The 20,172-nt window shown below is 43.8% G+C and overlaps 1 protein-coding gene across 3 annotated transcripts in view; it reads right to left on the reverse strand.

Moving 5' to 3' along the window:
* The window catches only part of GFOD2 (Gfo/Idh/MocA-like oxidoreductase domain containing 2), a 37,548-nt gene that overhangs the window by 7,201 nt on the left and 10,175 nt on the right, over positions 1–20,172 (reverse strand). Inside the window, exons 2-3 of one of the 3 annotated variants that reach the window (XM_089903227.1) lie at positions 6,503–6,591; positions 2,959–3,304 (exon numbers count right to left, since the gene is read on the reverse strand). In XM_089903227.1, the coding sequence (XP_089759353.1) occupies positions 2,959–3,217 (259 nt within the window). In that variant the 5' untranslated portion in view covers positions 3,218–3,304; positions 6,503–6,591. Of the gene's footprint in view, positions 1–2,958; positions 3,305–6,502; positions 18,966–20,172 lie in introns of those variants that run through there. The other 2 variants (XM_022583438.2, XM_022583437.2) reach the window with 2 other exon arrangements.

Raw genomic sequence — 20,172 nt, forward strand, 5'->3', positions numbered from 1 at the left:
ACCATGTGTAAACCAGATAGCTAGTGGGAACCTGTGGTATAGCACAGGGAGCTCAGCTCGGTACTCTGTGATAAGCTAGATAGGTGGGATGGGGGGGTGGGGGTGGGAGGGAGGTCCAAGAAGGAGCTCCTTCCAGAGCTTTACATTACAGGAGGAAAGAATGGGTCATGCTTTTGAGGCATTAATTTAAATACAGTTCTCCAGGGACTTCCCTGGTGGCAAAGTGGTTAAGAATCTGCCTGCCAATGCAGGAGACACGGGTTCGAGCCCTGGTCCAGGAAGATCCCACATGTCACAGAGCAACTAAGTGTGTGCGCCACAACTACTGAGCCTGTGCTCTAGAGTCCACGAGCCACAACTACTGAGCCCGCGTGCCACAACTACTGAAGCCCGTGCACCTAGAGCCCGTGCTCCACAACAAGAGAAGTCACCACAATGAGAAGCCCGCGCACTGCAACTAGAGAAAGCTCACGCGCAGCAACGAAGACCCAATGCGGCCATAAATAAATAAATTTATATTTATAAAGATATATACATATATAGTCCTCCAACCTACAGAAAAGTGTTTCACATTTGAGATGACTCAGAACGCTTAGTTCCATTTCTAAGCTACATTCAACTCAGTGAACACTTACCTAACGAACATCCAGAGGAGATGCCTACCATTTATTTTTGATGTGAATTTAATTTAAACAAATCTGCTGTTCCATGTGGGACAACAGGAAAGCCTGGCTTTCCCTTGTAACGTGATGCCAGTGTCTTTCTTGGTCAGTACTCGGAGGCAGTCATATATCATGCTGGAAAGGCTGAATGATACCCTCATTTCACAGGGGCCCACACAGGTTGAGAGGGACAGAAATAGGGTCAGAAGTGGGGTCTGATGTCAAGGTCAGTTTGGTGCTCTACCTACAGCAGTGCATGTACTCACACCAAGTCATTTGGGAAAACTGGAGGAGTTCTCATGCCCTCTTCCGTATAAGTTAAAATTAAGACAGAATTCTCACTTAAAAAAAAAAAAAAAAGCAAGCAAGCACACAGGGAGTCAACTTCATGGTCACAACAGGCTCAGTGACTCCTTTGGGGCCTAAGTGGGCAGTGCCTGAGGGCAGGTCCAGCTGACAAGGGCTCTCCCAGCCCAACCAAATTGGCCCTGTGGTCATGTACCTGCAAGAACAGACCAAAGACCCTCATTCATAGCCTCCTCCTTCCTGACAACAGAGATGTGGAGAGAAGGCTGATGGCCTTACTTCACTGAGGGCTGGGATACAAGACCCCAGAAGCTTCTGGTCATCCCTGTCCTTCCTGTTTATATTAAATGGCCCAAAGTCCAATGTTTTCCTGTATCAGGAAAACAGCAGGCTTGGGCCCAAAGAACTCTGGGGTTTCCTCTTTCTTCTTACACAGCTCAGAAATGGCCTCTGTGGGGACCCTAAAGTTCAAGAAGGCAACCAGAGTCTCTAGCACTCTGCCTCTGCACACACCCGGCCTCACCAACCTGCATTCATGCCACAAGGAATGGTGAGAAGTCAAGTGACCATGGTAGCTTGATTCCCTTGAACCAGCCCTCTGTTAAAGTGTTGGCTTAAGTCTAGTTCTAAACCCAATCTGGGAGCATTATCTGCCCTAAAAATCTAGGGCCAGTGAATAGCTCCAATGTCACACATCCTCAGAGAGAGGTCTCTGGAAAAAGACAAACCATCTATAATTTTTGGCCAAAACTTACATGCCCTAAATCAACAACCAGACAAACTGCTATTCCTGCTCACTTCAATGAACACTTATCCTCTCCAACCCACTGGGCTAGAGGTGACAGACACCCTCTTATCCTCAGACTACGGGAGACACAAGCAGCAGAGCCTTGGACCCTCCACCATGGTAGTGGCCAGGAGGAGTGGCGGTCAGCCTCACGGCCTACCAGTTCCTGGACCCACAGATCTCTGACTGCATCAGAGGGACACCTGGCTCCCATCACCTTATATAAAACAATTACTCTGTCAATTAATTATATGCTACCTGAATTGTTACTTAAGTCTTTTCTCATTTACCTTGCAATGTGTGTTACTTCTAGTCTCTTCAACTGGACTGTGAAATCTGAAAGCAGAGACAGCTCCAATCCAACACTGCTCTGAATGTCAAGAACGACATCAGGACAATGTCTAGCACACAGGAGACATTTTTTAAAAAACTGCTGGATGAATGTTTACTGGTTTGTTTTCCTACTAAATTAGATTCTGATTCCTACATAAGACAAAGAGAATAATTTTTCTACAGTTGACAGGAAAGAGAAGCCCAACAGGAACTGCAGGAGAACAGCGCACCAAGCCATGCCCAGCCAGAGGCAGGAGGTGGCCGAGCAAACTATTTCCGGAGGGAGGAGAGATGTGAGCAGGCTGATCTGTGGATCCCGTCAGGGAAACCCAGCGCTGTCAGAGAGCCTTCCCACCCTCTGGCATACAAAATTGCAAAGCTTGGCGGGAAGGGTGTGTGCTCAATCTAGTCAAGGACTGACAAAATATGAGAAACGGCAGCCTTGATACACATCCTCTTCTCCTTTCTGTGGTGCCACAGAAATGGAAGAACAAATGCATCAATCACAGCCAATTCCCCAGTGCCCAGGTCTTTGAACTCTGACTTCACAGAGGCAAACTTTACAATGCCTGAGATGTAATAATCTCTAGCCCCTGTGACAGGCCAACTCGAAAGACATTTGCTTAATTTTTGCTCAGGGATTTACTTATTGGAGGTGGGGAACGCTGAATGTCTCCCAGCCACTGGAGCATTTCCTCCCCCAGCCATAAGGCCTCCCAACGTGCCCTCCCTCGGCACTGCTTCAGGGATGAGTGCTGTCCCAGACCCAGGCCCAAGAAGGACCACCCAGGCCCAGAGGAGAGCAGTGTCACTCAAGGACCACTGAGAGGGAGGCGCAATCTGCCCTTGCTATGGCCTGACTGTCCGTACCTAGAGCCTTCACAGATATCTGTCGGGTAAGCGGAGGGGGGATGTTGATGCACACCAGATCCACGTCTTGATGCAGCAAGACGTCATCGGTCCGGCTGGTGTAGAAGGTGATGTTCATCTCCTCGGCAAGCTGCTTCGCCTCCTCCTCAGTCTTCCCCCACAGGGCCTCCACCGTGAACCCTTCTGCCCGCAGCAGTGGGACCAGAACCCGGGCAGAGCTGCCAGTCCCAAACACGCCCACTCCGGGAAGCATCTTCATGCTGGCTTCTCTGTTCACCAACTCATCTCCTCACAAGAGTCTCCAGCATGAGTACGACCATCCCATAGTCCTGGTCACACATGGCTCCTGGAACAGCAAGCAGGACACTGGCTGTTAGTGGAGGGCACACTCAGCTGAGGCTACTTTCTGGGCTGATTCAGAAGCAGCAAGTTCTCTGCCACAAAAGACAAACGAAATATTGCTCCAAACTGAAACGCTGCAGAAGCTTCTCCCATGGAGACTTAAGGATATTAGCAATATCTATCTACTAGGAGGAGGAAGGATGAAAAATGAGTAAAGCTAGGTTCAAATTTCTGTTCTGTTACTTAATTTTCGGTGTGACTCTGGTCAAACCATTTAACCTCCAGGGCCTTAATTTGTACAAGTTCATGATTCTATGATATTATATTACAGAAGAAAAAGAAGAGTGCTGTTATATTACAGTAAAAGATGAAAGAGAACTATTTAGGTGCTATACACGTTATAATTTAAAAGTTAAGGGTAGCAAGCATAGGAAAATGTTCACTAGAAACCAAAAATACCAAAAAAAAATTTCAACTACCAAACTGGCAGCAGCAGCAGCAGCAATAACAAGGATATTTAGAATGAAATTTATTTATTTTTGGCTGCATTGGATCTTCATTGCGGTGCACTGGCTTCTCATTGTGGGGCTCGGTAGTTGTGGCACACAGGCTTAGTTGCTCCGCGGCATGTGGGATCTTCCTGGACCAGGGATCAAACCCGTGTCCGCTGCATTGGCAGGCGGATTCTTAACCACTGCGCCACCAGGGAAGCCCAGAATGAAATTTTTAATATAAAAATATCCATGCTAACGTTGACTAAGATAGTGAAAAATTGGGAAATGAGATAGATGTTCAATAACAGTAGTGGGTTAGATTGCTAACACTACAGAGCCACTGAAAATCATGAGTAGAAGGCCCTCAATGACCTGAAAGACATCACCATGTATTCACTGAAAAGACAGAAAACAGTACGTGAAGGATGACAACAATTTCGTTTAAAACAAAACCAGAAAAAGCACAAAAGGTGTATGTATGTATGAGACTATACAGGATATCTCTATCAATAACCATACTCCATACAGAGGACATAACGGAAGGACCTGAATTTAATAATTATTACTCACATTGATGGGATTGTGGATGATTTTTGTTTTCTGAACTTTGCTAAATTTTCTACAATGAATGTTTCTTACTTATTATGGAGTTCTTCCTTCTGATCACAAGGGTTTATAAAATGAAATAAAGAACGAGACCGAACTAAAGTCTGCTTGGAAACCACAGTGAGATTTAGGTGTGTGCAGGGTTCAGGTTTCTCCACACAGCACTCCCTCAGCTAAACCAGTGGTCCCCACACTAGCTGTGCATAGAGTCATTGGTGACCCCAGACCCACTGAATCAGACTGTAGGGATGAGGCTGTGTCACCATCACTTTCTTTTTTTTTTGGTTCTTATTTTATTGTGGTAAAATACACATAAAATTTACTATCTTAACCATTTTTAAGTGTACAGCTCAGTGGTATTACGTACATTCATACCGTTGTGTAACCATCACCATCATCTACTTCCAAAACTCTTTTCACATTGCAAAACTGAAACTCTGTCCCCGTTAAACAATAACTTCTCATTTCAACCCCTCCCCCCAGCCCCTGGCAACCACCATGTCTCTATGAATCTGACTACTGTAGGTACCTTATATAAGTGGAATCCTATAGCATTTGTCCTTTTGTGACTGGCTTATTTCACTTAGCATGTCCTCAAGGTTCATCCATGGTGTAGCTTATGTCAGAATTTCCTCCCTTTTTGAGGTTGAATAATATTCCATTGTATGTATATACCACATTTTGCTTACACATTCATCTGTACACGAACACCTGGATAGCTTCCACATCTTAGCTACTATGAATAATGCTGTTATGAACATGGGTGTACAAATACTTCTTCCAGACTCTGCTTCCAATTCTTTTGGGTATATACCCAGAGGTGGAATTGCTGGATCATATGGTAAATCTGTTTTTAATTTTATGAGGAACTGCAATACTGTTTTCCACAGGTCCTGTACCATTTTATTTAGTTATTATTATTTTTAATTAATTAATTTATTTATTTAGGCCAAGCCACGCAGCTTGTGGGATCTTAGTTCTGCGACCAGGGATTGAACCCGGGCCCATGGCAGTGAAAGTGCCAAGTCCTAACCACTAGACCGCCAGGGAACTCCCAAGGTCCTGTACCATTTTAAATAATAATTTTATAAACACTTACAGTCCCTTAGTCTACCAATTATCTTTTTAAAAAATCTGACTAATTTCTGCAAATCACAATTTTTAAAAAGTTGTATCCAAATGTTGGATATCCAAATGCTGTTCTACTTTTATCCACATAACATTGCTTTACTTGCATCTCCTCACAGATCAGTCAACCTATTTGTCAGTTTAATGGAGACATGGCATTCCTTTTGTAAATCCATAATAATTAACTACCTCCTTCCCCAACTGTGAGCACTAGCGACATATACATCTCTTCCTTCTCCATCCATGCCATCCCCCCACCTTTCTGGTCATTTCTGAGCACTACTTTCAGGCTCCCCTGCTCTTATCCTCAGCTCCTTCAATGTTGAGCTTCTCGAGGTTCTGTCAGAGGTGTCCTCTTCTCTTCTTGCTCCACATATTCTTTTTCCTACTCATGTCCCAGGCTTTAATTAGTATACCAGTGACTTCCAAATCTGCAGCACAAGCCCAGCTTTCTCTCCAGAGCCTCACACCCATATATTCTAAGCTCCACAAAACCCACATGACCAAACCTGAACAGAAGCAGTAAAGTAAGACGGTGAGAACACACAAAGTGAAGGCATCCAGGACATCTGGGTTCAAATTCTGGCCTCACCACTTCCTAGCTGAATGCAATGTTTTTCATGGGAAAAGCAGGTCTAATGCTGTTTAGCTCCTGGGGTTTTTTGAAGATTAAATGAGGTCCGGTTGTAAGTGCCCAGTGAAGTATCTAGTATACAGTCAGCATTTAATAATTATCACAAGCCTTCCCTCAAACATTTTCTTCCTGTATTCTCTGTCTCTTGGTGTGTCACCACCATCAACTCAGTTCCTCAACTCAGAAAGCTGGCCAGCATCGCAATCTCTTTATTCCCTTACCTGTACAGGTAACTCGTCATCAAGTCTTGTTGATCCTCCCTCTTTATTATGTCTTAAATCTACCCCTTCTTTGATATCCCCTCTGCCATTGCCCTAGTCTAGCCCCCAGCGCCACTCACCTGGATGACTGCAACAACCTTCTACTTGATCTCTCTTGCTTCCATTCTTTCCTTCCTTCATCCATTCCTCATACTGCGCAGAGATCTTTCTAAAATGCAAACGGAATCACATCACTCCCTTCCTTTTTAAACACTTCAGTGACTTCCCATTGGACTCAGTATGAAGTCCAGATGCTTTAGTATGACTTACAAAGCCCTGCAAGATCCAGAAATCTCAAGACAGGTCTAGCTTTAGGTAGGGTCACTTTCAAGGGTTATCTCCAAAAGAGATGAGTTTCAAAACACTTACCTAGATAACCTAGTAAGAAGAACGCTCTGTGAAATTACTAGCTATAAACCAGTTAAAAGGTGGGGAGACAGTTACTCAAGATGAAAACAATGGCTTCAGAGTAACAGCTGATGAGTGCATTTTTTCTTTCTGGGAGAATTAAACAGTGCGGAACAGTTGTTTATTGAGCCCCTTTTAGATCATATTAACATATAAACTTGTACATGAATGTTCACAGGAGAATTAATCATAACAGCCAAAAAGTAGAAACAACCCAAATGTCCATCAACTGCTGAATTGGTAAACAAAATCTGGTATAACCATACAAAGTAGTACTATTCAGCCACAACAAGTAATGAAGTACTGATACAAGCTACAACACAGATGAACCTTGAAAACATTATGCTAAGTGAAAGAAGCTAGTCACAGAAGGCCACATATGATTCCATTTATATAAAATATTCAGAACAGGCAAATCCTTGGAGACAGAAGGTAAATTAAGGGATGGGGGAAAGGAAGGAATTGGGAGGTACAGTAAAGTAAGATGTTCTCACCATCTTACTTTACTGCTTCTGTTCAGGTTTGGTCATGTGGGTTTTGTGGAGCTTAGAATAGATGGGTGTGAAGCTCTGGAGAGAAAGCTGGGCTTGTGCTGCAGACTTGGAAGTCCCCGGTATACTAATTAACTTTATTCTTCTATATTTGGTTATTTAGTTGTTCCAGCCCCATTTGTTGAAGAGACTAGTCTTTCCCCCAGAATGACCTTGGCACCTTTACCGAAAATCAGTTGATCATAAATGTATGGGTTTATTTATGGACTCTCAATTTTATTCCATTGGTCTATACATCTGTCCTGAACTTATAGTAAGTTCCGAAATCAGTAAGTGTGAGTCTTCTAACTTTGTTCTTTTTAAATATTATTTTGGCTATTATGGGACCCTTGTATTTTCCTATAAATTTTAGGATCAGTTTGTCAATCTGGGATTTTGATAGAGATTGCTCTGAATCTGTAGATCAGTTTGGGGACTGTTGTCACCTTAACAATATTAAGTTTTCTGATTCATGAACATGGGATGTCTAATTTCTTTCAACAATGTTTTGTAGTTTTTAGAGTATAAGTTAGTACTTTTATGTTAAATTTATTTCTAAGTATTTTATTTTATTTGATGCTATAGTAAATGGAACTGTTTTCTTAATTTCATTTTCAGATCCAGCTTCTCTTTTGCTTCTACCGTAGATACAACTGAACTGTGCGAAGTACACATCTCTGTTAGGGGTTGGTTTGCCTGTATAGCCCACAGTGCAGCATCCTACAGTACTGCTTGATCCTACCTGAAGGACACCTGTGCCTTTGTGAACCACGGACATAAGCATGACTTGAGCTGCCTCTAACTCCAGACCCCTGTCAGCTTCCTGCCTCCTCCTGTCTCTACTCTCTGGGCTGTGGAGCTTGGCTTGTTCCCTGCACGCTACCATTTCTACCATTGGGTTCTAGCTTATGTGGGATCTTAGTTCCCCAAACGGGGATCGAACCCGTGCTTCCTGCATTGGAAGCACAGAGTCTTAACCACTGGACTGCCAGGGAAGTCCCATCTTTCTTTCTGATGGTGAATAATGTCCGTGGCCTCTCAGCCACCTCTCTTTCCTCTTTGCTGATAATTCTCTTGCCCTTACAGGATTCCTTTCTAGTTAGAGAACAGGTCAGTCACATACTATCTTCTATAATTTTCATGTCCTGAACTCCCTTTAGCTATTTTGGTCACTTCCTGCATTTACAGGTTTTTGGGGGGTTACTTACAAGTCATGGAGCTTGAGAGTGTAAAATCTGTAGCACTACACAGTAAGATTCTGCTTAAACTTTGTGGGTGATTCATTACAACAGCTCTAAGGGTCAGGTGAGTGAGACATAGCCACCATAAGCAAGGATGTCCGTGTCCTCTCTAAATTCCTGCCCAGGGCACACTTCTTCCTCTCTCACACCTCATTCCTTCATGCTCTAATTATATTTGGGCGTATATTTGCACTGGTGGCTTAAAACAACAGAATGGATTAGAAGAGATTTTAATAACCTCTGTTTCACTGACAGTGACTCAAAGGGCAGCTTCATTAACATCCATAAATAAAGGCGCAAGAGCTGGCCTCTGAGGAAGCCAGATGGCATGAAGCTAGGCAAGCTTGACTAGGTATTTCCTGCTCCAGTAGACAGAACTGGTTTTCCTCATTTATTTCAGTGATTACCCTTTCTCACCCCAACATGTCCTATTGCTTGCCCCCAACATCCTTGTACATACCTTTCATGTGCCTCCAAAGATCTCCACAAACCCAGTCCTGCCTAGCTCACATGCATTCCAATCATCATATGCTGGTCAGGAATGGAGGGGGAAAAGTGCCTTGACAGGACTGACTATATATAGTTTGACAAGGTTATAGGTTATGGGGAAGGTAGCACAGAGGTTAGAAGCATGGAATCTGCAGCCAACCTTGCCTGGGCTCAGATCCTGGCTCCACCACTGACCAACTAGGTAACGTCAGGTAAGTTTCTTAATCATTCTGTGCCTCTGTTTCCTCATCTGTAAAATGGGGTTAACTGTATGTACTTCATAGAGGAGTTAAGGATTAAATGAGTTAATATTCATGAGCATTTAAAACAGGGCCTGGCCCATAGTAAGTCACTACATGGATTTTTTTTTTTTAAAGCTATGTATGACTGCCTTAGATATCTCCTCTTCGAAAGCTGTGTAGGACTATGAAGATAATATTCTAAGCTAATATGCAGTGAGTGCAATAGGCCAGGCAGTGTTAGTGTAATGTACAGTATATCCCTTCAAGTCCATGCAACCCTGTCTTATAGATGAGGAAAGCAGAAGCTTAGAGTGGCTAGGTAACTCTTCCAGCGTTCCACAGCTGGTTTTGTGTAACACACCTGCCACAACTAGCTGTGAAACCTGGAGCAGGTTACTGAGCTTCTCTGAGCCTCTGTAAAAACAGAGGCTTGTACGTGTGGAACAACTCTTCTCTCATCCTTAGCGATGAGTGTGAGCCAGGAAAGTTCATTCTGCTCCCTGGCTTGGCGACTGCTTGCCTCAGCTCCACCATTCAAACCAATATTGCTCTGTTCATACATCGCACCTTTATTGAGGGCCCCAGGGAGACTGTAGGGGATAAAAAGATGAAAAGACACAGTCTTAACTTTGGGAGCAACAAGTCAGAAAGGGAGTAGGAGCCACAGCTGGTGGCACAAGTGCTAATCTAAGGAGTTTGGACTTTGATTGGTGGGTGTGCTCGGTACTTTTGCTCTGTCCCACCTTCGCCACCTGATCGCCTCTACTCTGCTCTGTCCCCCACGAATCAGAAGGTCAGTCTCTAAGAACTATATCACGTGGGCTTCAGGCCCTCTGGCTTCCATCTGGGTCCAGCCAATCTCAGGAGGAGATCAGAGCACAGGAAGAAAGGTTACACTATTCATTCTCTGCCTCTCTCCCTACCAGCATGTGGCTCTGGCAGGAGCTGTGATCCTTGACCCAGGTCAGTGCCTACGGTGGACCCCTCTCCCATAGCCACAGATTTTGCTGGGTTCCTGTACCCCTCCCTTCCCCCACTGTGCCTAAGGTGGTAACAGTATCAGCTGTAGCTAGTCCCTGTCAGTCCCTGGGTGGGCCACCATCCCTTGTAGGTTTCCCTTACCGCACTCGCCATGGTAAATAATCTCTCCATTAAAGGCTTTTCAATAGCCCTCTGAATGTGCGGGCTGTGTCCTGCCTGGACCCTAACTAACACAGTAAACAAATCAAAGTACTGAATTTTCTTTTTTTTTAATTTGATGTAGGTGGAATAGAGTTCAGGAGACACTAGACACAGAGAACCAGTTAAGATATAAAATAAGAGATAAGGAGGGTCTGACGGAGGGAATGAAGTGGAGCAGACAGCTATCAATAGGACCTGGGATTATGAGCAGAGAGGGAAAAGCCAAAAATGGCGCCAAACTATAGACCAACATCCCGCATGAACATAGGCACAAAATCCTCAACAAAGTATTAGCAAACTGAATCCAGCAATGTGTTAAAAGGACAATGCATGATGACCAAGAAAATGTAAGGCTGTTTCAATATTCTAAAATCAATTACTATAATTCAACATATCAAGTCATGAGATTAGTTATTCAATTGCATTAATTAGAAATGCAAATTAAAACTTATTTATTACAACTACACACCTATTGGAATGTGTGAAATTCAGAAAATCTGATATCAAAAACTGGCGAGGATATAAAGCAGCTGTTCAGTGTTAGTGAAAATGAAAAATGATACAGCCACTTTGGAAAACAGTGTGTCGTCTTTTAAGTTAAATATACACAGCATACAACCTAGCAATCCCACTTCCAGCTATTAACCAAGAGAAATGAAAACTTATGTTCACACAAAAACCCATATGTGAAGGCTTACTTTATAATGTCTAATGTTGGCTTTATTTGTAACTGCCAAAACTTGGAACCAACACAAATGTCCTTCAACTGGTGAGTGGATCAACAAACGGTAGTATATTAATGTAATGGAATACTACTCAGCAATAAAAAAAGAACTACTAATACACGCCACGACATGGATGAACTACTAATACACGCCACGACATGGATGAATTTCAAATGTATTATATGCTAGATGAAATATGCTAGACTCCAAAGGCTCCATACTGCATGATTCCATTTACATCATATAATAAAAAAGGCAAATTATAGGGGCAGAATAATAGATCAGTGGTTCCCAAGAATTGGGGTCAGGGGCCTGAGGAGACTACAAAATGCCACAAGGGAATTTTGGGGGTGGGGAATGGTGAAGGAACTGTTCTATATCTTGACTATGGTGGTGGTTATATGACTATATGCATTTGTCAAAACTCATAGAACTGTACACTAAAAATGGTCAATTTTACTGGTATGTAAATTATATTTTAAAAAAATGTGACCCCCTAAAAATTGATATTGAAGTTCTAAGCCTGGGAAGTTGTAGTATCATTAAGAGAAACAGGGAAGCCATGAGGCCTGACGGTTGAGACACGTGCCAAAACTGGGATTTGTGGATTCTGTTCTTCCCAGACTGGCTAAATATCATCTAACCTTCTGTATGTCTAGTCCATGGAGCCACAGCTTCTGCAAAACCACAGGACGAGACCCACTCCCCATCACAGAGGTGGGCCAAATCCAATATGACACCTGTTTTTTTTTTTAAAAAATTTATTATTTATTTATTTATGGCTGCATCAGGTCTTAGTTGCAGCGTGTGGGCTCTCTAGTTGTGGCGTGCAGGCTCCAGGGTGTGTGGGCTCTGTAGTTGTGGCACTCGGGTTCCAGAGCGCATGGGCTCTGTAGTTTGCAGCACATGGGCTCTAGTTGAGGCACACAAGCTCAGTAGTTGTGCTGCGCGGGCTTAGTTGCCCCGCAGCATGTGGGATCTTACTTCCCTGACCAGGGATTGAACCTGCATCCCCTGCATTGTAAGGCAGATTCTTTACTGCTGGACCACCAGGGAAGTCCGTTTTTGTAAAAAGTTTTACTGGAACATAGTTTCACCCATTCCTTTATCTATGTGCTACGACAGCAAAGTAGCTGCAACATAGACCATATGGCCCACAAAGCCTAAAATATTTACCATCTGGCCCTTTACGGAAAAGGTGTGCTGATCCCTGCCCTATCCCAGGGGTTATAAGGCCAGGAGCTCCAAGTGACAGCGTATAGTCATGAAGGTAGCCAGGATTATGATAAAAAGAACACCCTACCTCACTGTGTGGGTGAAGAGTCACAGATTCTGGGAACTCTGGCGTTAGTGCATAACTTCAGAGAGGTCACTCATTCATTAGGCAGCTTAAGTAGGGGTCAGACCCTGGGCAGAAGGTGCCTATGAATCCTTTTCTACCAACAATTTGTTTATAATGTTGGGGGTTTCAGCGTGCTGAGCTAAAACCTATATTTTCCAGCCTCCCTTGCAAAGAGGTGTGTCTAGGAAGACAAATAATACAAGGTACAGTTTGGTAGAGTTTCTGGAAACGTTCTTTTAAGATAGGGCGGGACTTCCCTGGTGGTCCAGTGGTTAAAACTCCACACTCCAATGCAGGGGGTCCAGGTTTGATCCCTGGTCAGGGAACTAGATCCTGCACGCTGCAACTAAGAACCCCACGCCGCAACTAAAAAAAGAGCCTGGGGGACTTCCCTGGTGGCGCAGTGGTTAAGAACCCGCCTGCCAATGCAGGGGACACGGGTTTGAGCCCTGGTCCAGGAAGATCCCACATGCCGCAGAGCAACTAAGCCCGTGCGTCACAACTACTGAGCCTGCGCTCTAGAGCCCGTGAGCCACAACTACTGAGCCCGTGTACCACAACTACTGAAGCCCACACGCCTAGAGCCCGTGCTCCGCAACAAGAGAAGCCACCACAGTGAGAAGCCCATGCACCGCAACGAAGAGTAGCCCCCGCTCGCCACAACTAGAGGAAGCCCGCGCGCAGCCACAAAGACCCAACGCAGTCAAAAATAAAATAAAATAAATAAATTTATAAAAATAAATAAAAATAAAAAAAGAGCCTGCATGCCGCAAAAAAGATCCCGCATGCCACAACTAAGACCCGGCACAGCCAAAATAAATAAATTAAAAAGACGGCAATCTCAGTTGTCGGGCATATTCCCCCCCCACCTCCCCCTTCATTCTGCCTGAAATGCAGATTCTATGGCTGTTGCCACATACACCTGACCACCAGGAGGCAATCTGAGGATGGAACGCAATTTCCTGCAGATATTGGCACTGAGATGGTGAATCAGATGTCATCCATACCCTTAAGGAACTCCATTTCATCAACAAGACAGGCAGGTAAACACATTTGTTATATGGTATGATAGAGCAACAGGAACCTGTGTGTGGCACAGAGAAGAGCACCATTAACTACATGGGCCCCAGGTGGTGTGCAAGCAGAAAAGGCTTCCTGGAGATGATGTAACAGGTCCAAGTTGGTCAGAAAGCTGGTCATAGAGCTTCTCCAACACATCCAATGGCAAGGCCCTCCTTTTACTGGTGGTCCGCTTCTGTTCCTCTGGGGCCACTTTAGCCAGAAAGTTCCACTTCAGACTGACATGAAGTCTACCCTCATTTAACTTCCATCCCATTGGTCTTACTTCTACACTGTGGAACAACCTGTGATGTTGCTAATGAAACTCTCATGTTTCCTCTACGTTTCCTAGGTTGTTTGCAGATGGCCACAGTAATTCCCTTCCTTGTTTTCATGCCTTGGGTGGTCAATCACTTCGCACAGTGACTCTGTACTTAGCCATGTCACTTGCTTTGGCCAATGGGACATTAGCAACATGACAGAAGAGGTTTGAAAAGTACTTGTGCATTAAGGCTTGCTCTGTTGCAACTCCTGGGATCTCTGGAGGCATCAGCATGTGAACGAGCCCAGGCCATCCTAATGGATCATAAGAAACATGTGACCAAGTCATGCCCTCTGCTCCAGCTGACAGTGAGTAAACTGCCAGTTGACTGAGATCATTTCAGGCTATCCAGTTCTAGCTGAGCTTACCTGGACCAGAACCACCATCCAGGTCACCCTAAGAACCATGAGAAATAATCAATGTTTGTCTTCAGGTACTGAATTTTGAGGTTGTTTGTTATACCACAAAAGCTAACTGATACACTCCTTTACAGACTGAACTCCCTTAATTCCCTCAGACCTTCCTCACATTCTCTATCCTGCTGGCTAAGGCTGCTCTGGTTTGTCCATTGTCTAGATTGTCAATATGCCCCTGAAATGCAGCCCCAGAACTGAACACCATATCCTGAGCATATTCTGGCCTTCTTCCCTGTACATTACACTACTGTTGCTTCCATTCATTTTAGAATTTAGACAGCCATGTCATCCTGACACATGGTAGGATTTTGCACATGTCCTAATATTCTGTACTTGTATAGTTAGGTTTTCAAAAATTTTAATTGTGGTAAAATACACATAACATCAAATTTACCATCCTAACCATTTAAAACTGTACAGTTCAGTGGCATTCAGCACATTCACACTGCTGTGCACACTCACCACCACCCATCCACGGAACTCTTTTCACCCTGCAGAACTAAAACTCTATATCCATTAAACGATAACTCCCCATTCCCCCTCCCCCCAGCCCCTGGGAACTACCGTTCTACTTTCTGTCTATATGGGTCTGACTACCCTAGGTACCTCATATAAGTGTAACCATATTATACTTGTGCTTTTGTGACTGGCTTATTTCACTTAGCACAACGTCCTCAAGGCTCACCCATGTTGTAGCATGTGTCAGAATTTCCTTCCTTTTAAGGCTGGATAATATTCCACTGCATGCACATACCACATTTTGTTTATTCATTCATCTGTCAGTAGACACTTGGGCAGCTTCCACATTTTAGCTACTGTGAACAATGCTTTTATGAACATCGGTGTATAAATGACAGGTTTTTATTTTTAAATAAATAAATTTATTTATTTATTTATTTATTTATTTATGGCCGCACTGGGTCTTCGTTGCTGTGCATGACCTTTCTTTTTAGTTGGAGCGAGCAGGGGCTACTCTTCATTGCAGTGTGCAGGCCTCTCATTGCGGTGGCTTCTCTTGTTGCGGAGCATGGGCTCTAGGCGCGTGGGCTTCAGTAGCTGTGGCACGCAGGCTCAGTAGTTGTGGCTCGCTGGCTCTAGAGCACAGGCTCAGTAGTTGTGGTAGATGGGCTTAGTTGCTCCGCGGCACGTGGGATCTTCCTGGACCAGGGCTTGAACCCTGCATTGGCAGGCAGATTCTTAACTACTGCACCACCAGGGAAGCCCTCAGGGTTTTTTATCAAGTGTCATTACTTGTTCTGGAATTTTGTCTTCCTGATGCTATTAGAATCATAAAGATATTCAGAAGCTTACAGATGGATGGAGCCGGGGTAGTTCCATCCAAGCTATTAAAAAATCTATAATACTTTGCCTTGTAACATATATTTTTAAGTTACAAATTATGCTTTCTATTTTTCACTGCCAGGCTTCAAAAGCCATTAGGGATTTCTACAGACCAACTTACTGCCTTGTAATAGTATATTTACCCTACAAGCCACACAAATGCAGTCAATTGATTTTCAGCCAAAGTATTAAATCAATTCAATGGGGAAAGAAAACTCTTTTTAAAAAATGGTGTTGTTGGGCTTCCCTGCTGGCGCAGTGGTTGAGAGTCCGCCTGCCAATGCAGGGGACACGGGTTCGTGCCCTGGTACGGGAAGATCCCACATGCCGCGGAGCGGCTGGGCCCGTGAGCCATGGCCGCTGAGCCTGCGCGTCCGGAGCCTGTGCTCCGCAACGGGAGAGGCCACAACAGTGAGAGGCCCGCGTACCACCAAAAAAAAAAAAAAAAATGGTGTTGTGGGCTTCCCTGGTGGCGCAGTGGTTAATAATCCGTCTGCCAATGCAGGGGACGTGGGTTCAAGCCTTGGTCAGGAAAGATCCCACATGCTGCGAAGCAACTAAGCCTGTGAGCCACAACTACTGAGCCTGTGCTCTGGAGCCTGCGAGCCACAACTACTGAAGCCTATGCGCCTAGAGTCCGTGCTCCGCAACAAGAGACACCATGCAATGAGAAGCCTGCGCACCACCAACAAAGAGTAGCCCCCGCTCACCGCAACTAAATAAAGCCCAGGCGCAGCAATGAAAACTCAACACAGCCGAAAATAAATAAATAAATTAATTTTTTAAAAATGGTGTTGGAACAATTAGATTTCCATATGGCAAACAAAAAACCTGACCCTTCATTTCTCACTGTGTACACAAAAATTAATTCAAAATGAATCAAAGACCTAAATGTAAAAGCCAGAACCATAAAGCTTCTAGAAAAACGTATCAGAGAACATTTTCAAGTCCATGGAATAGGTAAAGATTTCTTGGACAGGACACAAAAAGGATTAACCCATTGATAAACTGGATTTCAAAAATTTAAAGAATTTCTGCTCATTAAGACTCCACTAAAAAAATAAAGAGGTAAGCCACAGATTAGCAAAAAATATTTGCCAAACACATACGTAACAAAGGACTTGTATGCAGAAGAAATCCTATAAATCAAAGATGAAAAAATGAACAACTTGATTTTTTTTAAATGTCAAAGGACTTTGATTGCTTCACACAAAAGATACAGGAAAAGCCAATAAGCACATGAAAAGGTACTCCACATCATTAGTTATCAGGCATATGCAAACTAAAACCACTGCTGAGATACTCAAAATACTTGGTAGAATGGCAAAGAAAAAAAAAAAGACTGACAATCCCAAAGTTTGGAGAGGATATGGAGCAAATACAACTCTCATACATTGTTGGTGGCAGTGTAAAATAGTACAGTCTCTTTGGAAAACTGACGTTTTCTTCTAAAGTTAAACATATATCAACTCAATGACACAGCAACTCCACTCGTAGATATTTACCCAAGAAAATGAAAACATACGTCCACAAAAAACGTTCTCAGCAGTCCTAATTCATCTTAGCCCCAAACTGGTAATAAACCCAAATGTTTATGAATGAGATTAGATAAACAAATTATGGTATAGGCATACAATGGAATACAGAAAAGCAGTAAAAATGAATGAACTACTAATATATGCAACAACATGTGTGAATCTTAAAAATATTATGTTGAGTGAAAGATGTTAGGCACACACACCAAAAAACCCCCCATACTGTAGGATTCCATTTATTTGAGGTACAGGAACAGGCAAACCTTACTTATTAATGACAGCAGTCAGAAGTGGCAGCGTGGTGGTTGGCAAGTTGGGGTGTGGAGGAGAGAGGTGTGGAACCGACCAGAAAGGGGCACCAGGAAATGAATGATGGTGGAAATACTCTATATCTTGTGTTGCATTGTGGTTACATGGGGATATATTTGTCACAACTCATCAAACTGAATACTTAGCATCTGTTCATTTAATTGTATGTAAATTATACCTCAATTTTTAACCACCATAAGTGGTGTCTAAGGGTATAGAACAACCTACTTGCACCCTGCAGATTTCATCTATAATCAAATTAAATGGACATGTGTGAATTAAAAGTCTCTTTCCTTTAAAACAAAACAAAAACCGTGTAAGAATACTTTTGGTACCAATACAGTTGGCCCTCCGTATCTAAGCATCCTCAGATTCAACCAACCATGGATCTAAGATATTAAAAAAAAAAAGAAAATACCAGAATGTTCCAAAACATAAAACTAGAATTTGCTGCACACCAGTGACTATTTACATAGTTTTACATTGTATTAACTATTTACATAGCATTTACATTGTATTAGGTATTTTAAGTAATCTAGAGATGATATAAAGCATATGAGAGAATGTATGTTATATGCCATTTTATATAAGGGGCTTGAGCATGTGCGTATTTTGGTATCCACAGGGGTCCTGGAACCACACCCCCACACCCACCCGTGCGCACACGCATGCGCGCGCACGCACACACACACACACACACACGTACCGAGGGATGACTGTATGGAGAAAATGGCTGAAGCCAAGCTAAGGCCAATGATCTACTAAGTCTCGGCACTTGCTGAGGATCTGAAGAGGGCACTTTTCCCTAACCAACATCACACTGGATGAGCTGCTGAGCTGTGGGTGTTAGGCAAGTCCTCACCACTCACGAACAACTCATACTAAGGAAGTGAGGGTTCAGAAAGGAGTTCTTCTCCGGTATCGCCGTAGGCAGGTGAAGTTAATGATGGCTATAAGTGAGAAATAATGTGTAACAGTTTGTGGTTGTAGCTGTACAGGTTGGGCAATAAGGTTAGCACACCACAAGGGTGGCTAGCTCAGCTCCCACCCCCCCACGCCCCATAACCAGCCCACAGCTGGAACTCCCCAGCAGCAGCAGCCTTTGAGAGCTGTGCACCCTTAGGGCATCCCTCCTCAGACTTTGCCACAGGCCTCTGGCCCCTCAGACACATTCCAAGGGGCCAGTACCAAGGGGCTTGTTTGGGAATTAGATTTTTCTGAGGATGAATTTTTTCAGTAATTGTATCTTAATATAAAATACGCTAAAATAAAGCATTGTGGCCAGTGATGAGGCCAGGACCCTAGTTATTGAGTTGGGCCCTCAATCAATCTTCCTATCTTTCTTCCTTCCTTTCCTTCCCTTCCCTTTCCTTCCCTTCCCTCCTTCCTTCCTCCCTCCCTCCCTATTTATGTATTTATTTATTTATTTATCGTGCCATGTCGTTTGCAGGATCTTAGTTCTCCAACCAGGGATTGAACCCGTGCCCTCCGTGTTGAAAGCACAGAGTCCTAACCACTGGACAGCCAGCGAATTCCCCAATCTATTTTTTTTAATTAATTTATTTTTATTTTTGGCTGCGTTGGGTCTTTGTTGCTGCGCACGGGGCTTTCTCTAGTTGTAGTGAGCAGGGGTTACTCTTGGTTGCAGCACATGGGCTTCTCATTGTGGTGACTTCTCTTGTTGCGGAGCACGGGCTCTAGGCACGCGGGCTTCAGTAGTTGTGGCACGCGGGCTCAGTAGTTGTGGCTCGCGGGCTCTAGAGCACAGGCTCAGTAGTTGTGGCACACGGGCTTAGCTGCTCCGCGGCATGTGGGATCTTCCCAGACCAGGGCTCGAACCCATGTCTCCTCCATTGGTAGGCGGATTCTGAACCACTAAGACATTAGGGAAGTCCCCCAATTTATTTTTAAAACAGATTGTAACATTAGCTGTGTTTCCTCCTACCTCTCTGGCCATTTCTCTGCTAGTTTCTCCTGATAATGACTATGGTAACCATTGCTCCTGGCTCATGACTGATGATCCTATTCAGTCTCATGGCTTTAAATACTATCTATTCTCTGACAACTCCCAAAGTTATCAGCCAGGTCCTCTTCCTTGAGCTCCAGGCTAGTATAAACAACCGCCTATCTGATGTACATTTCGACTTGGTGTCCAGAACTAAACTCCTGATGTTTCTCCCCACCAAACTCTCTCTTCCCACAATGGCTTCATCTCAGGAACTGGTAACACAAATTTTCCAACTGTTCAAATCAAAACCTTGGAGTAGTCTTTGATCCTTCTTTTTCTCTCACACTTCTCACCTGATCCATAAAAACAAGTTTTGCTGGCTCTCTACCTTCAAAACGCATCCTGTATCCAAGCACTTCCTACTACTCTATTGCCACCACCTTAGTTCAAGTCACTATCACCTCTCTCCAGTGTTACTATGACAGCCCACCTGGTCTCCCAGATTCTACCCTGCCCCTTCCCATGCTCCCCAATCTATTGTCAACAAAGCACTGTGAGTGACGCAATTAAAATGTAAGTCAGATCAAGCCACTCCCCTGCCCGAAGGCGCCACAAGCTTTCCATCTCTCTTATAATAAAAGCCAAGGTTCTTCCCCTGACC

The sequence above is a fragment of the Delphinapterus leucas genome, chromosome 20 (genome assembly GCF_059928025.1).
Source record: "Delphinapterus leucas isolate spDelLeu-1000000601 "Yukka" chromosome 20, BTC_Dleu_Yukka2, whole genome shotgun sequence".
Classification (NCBI taxonomy): domain Eukaryota; kingdom Metazoa; phylum Chordata; class Mammalia; order Artiodactyla; family Monodontidae; genus Delphinapterus; species Delphinapterus leucas.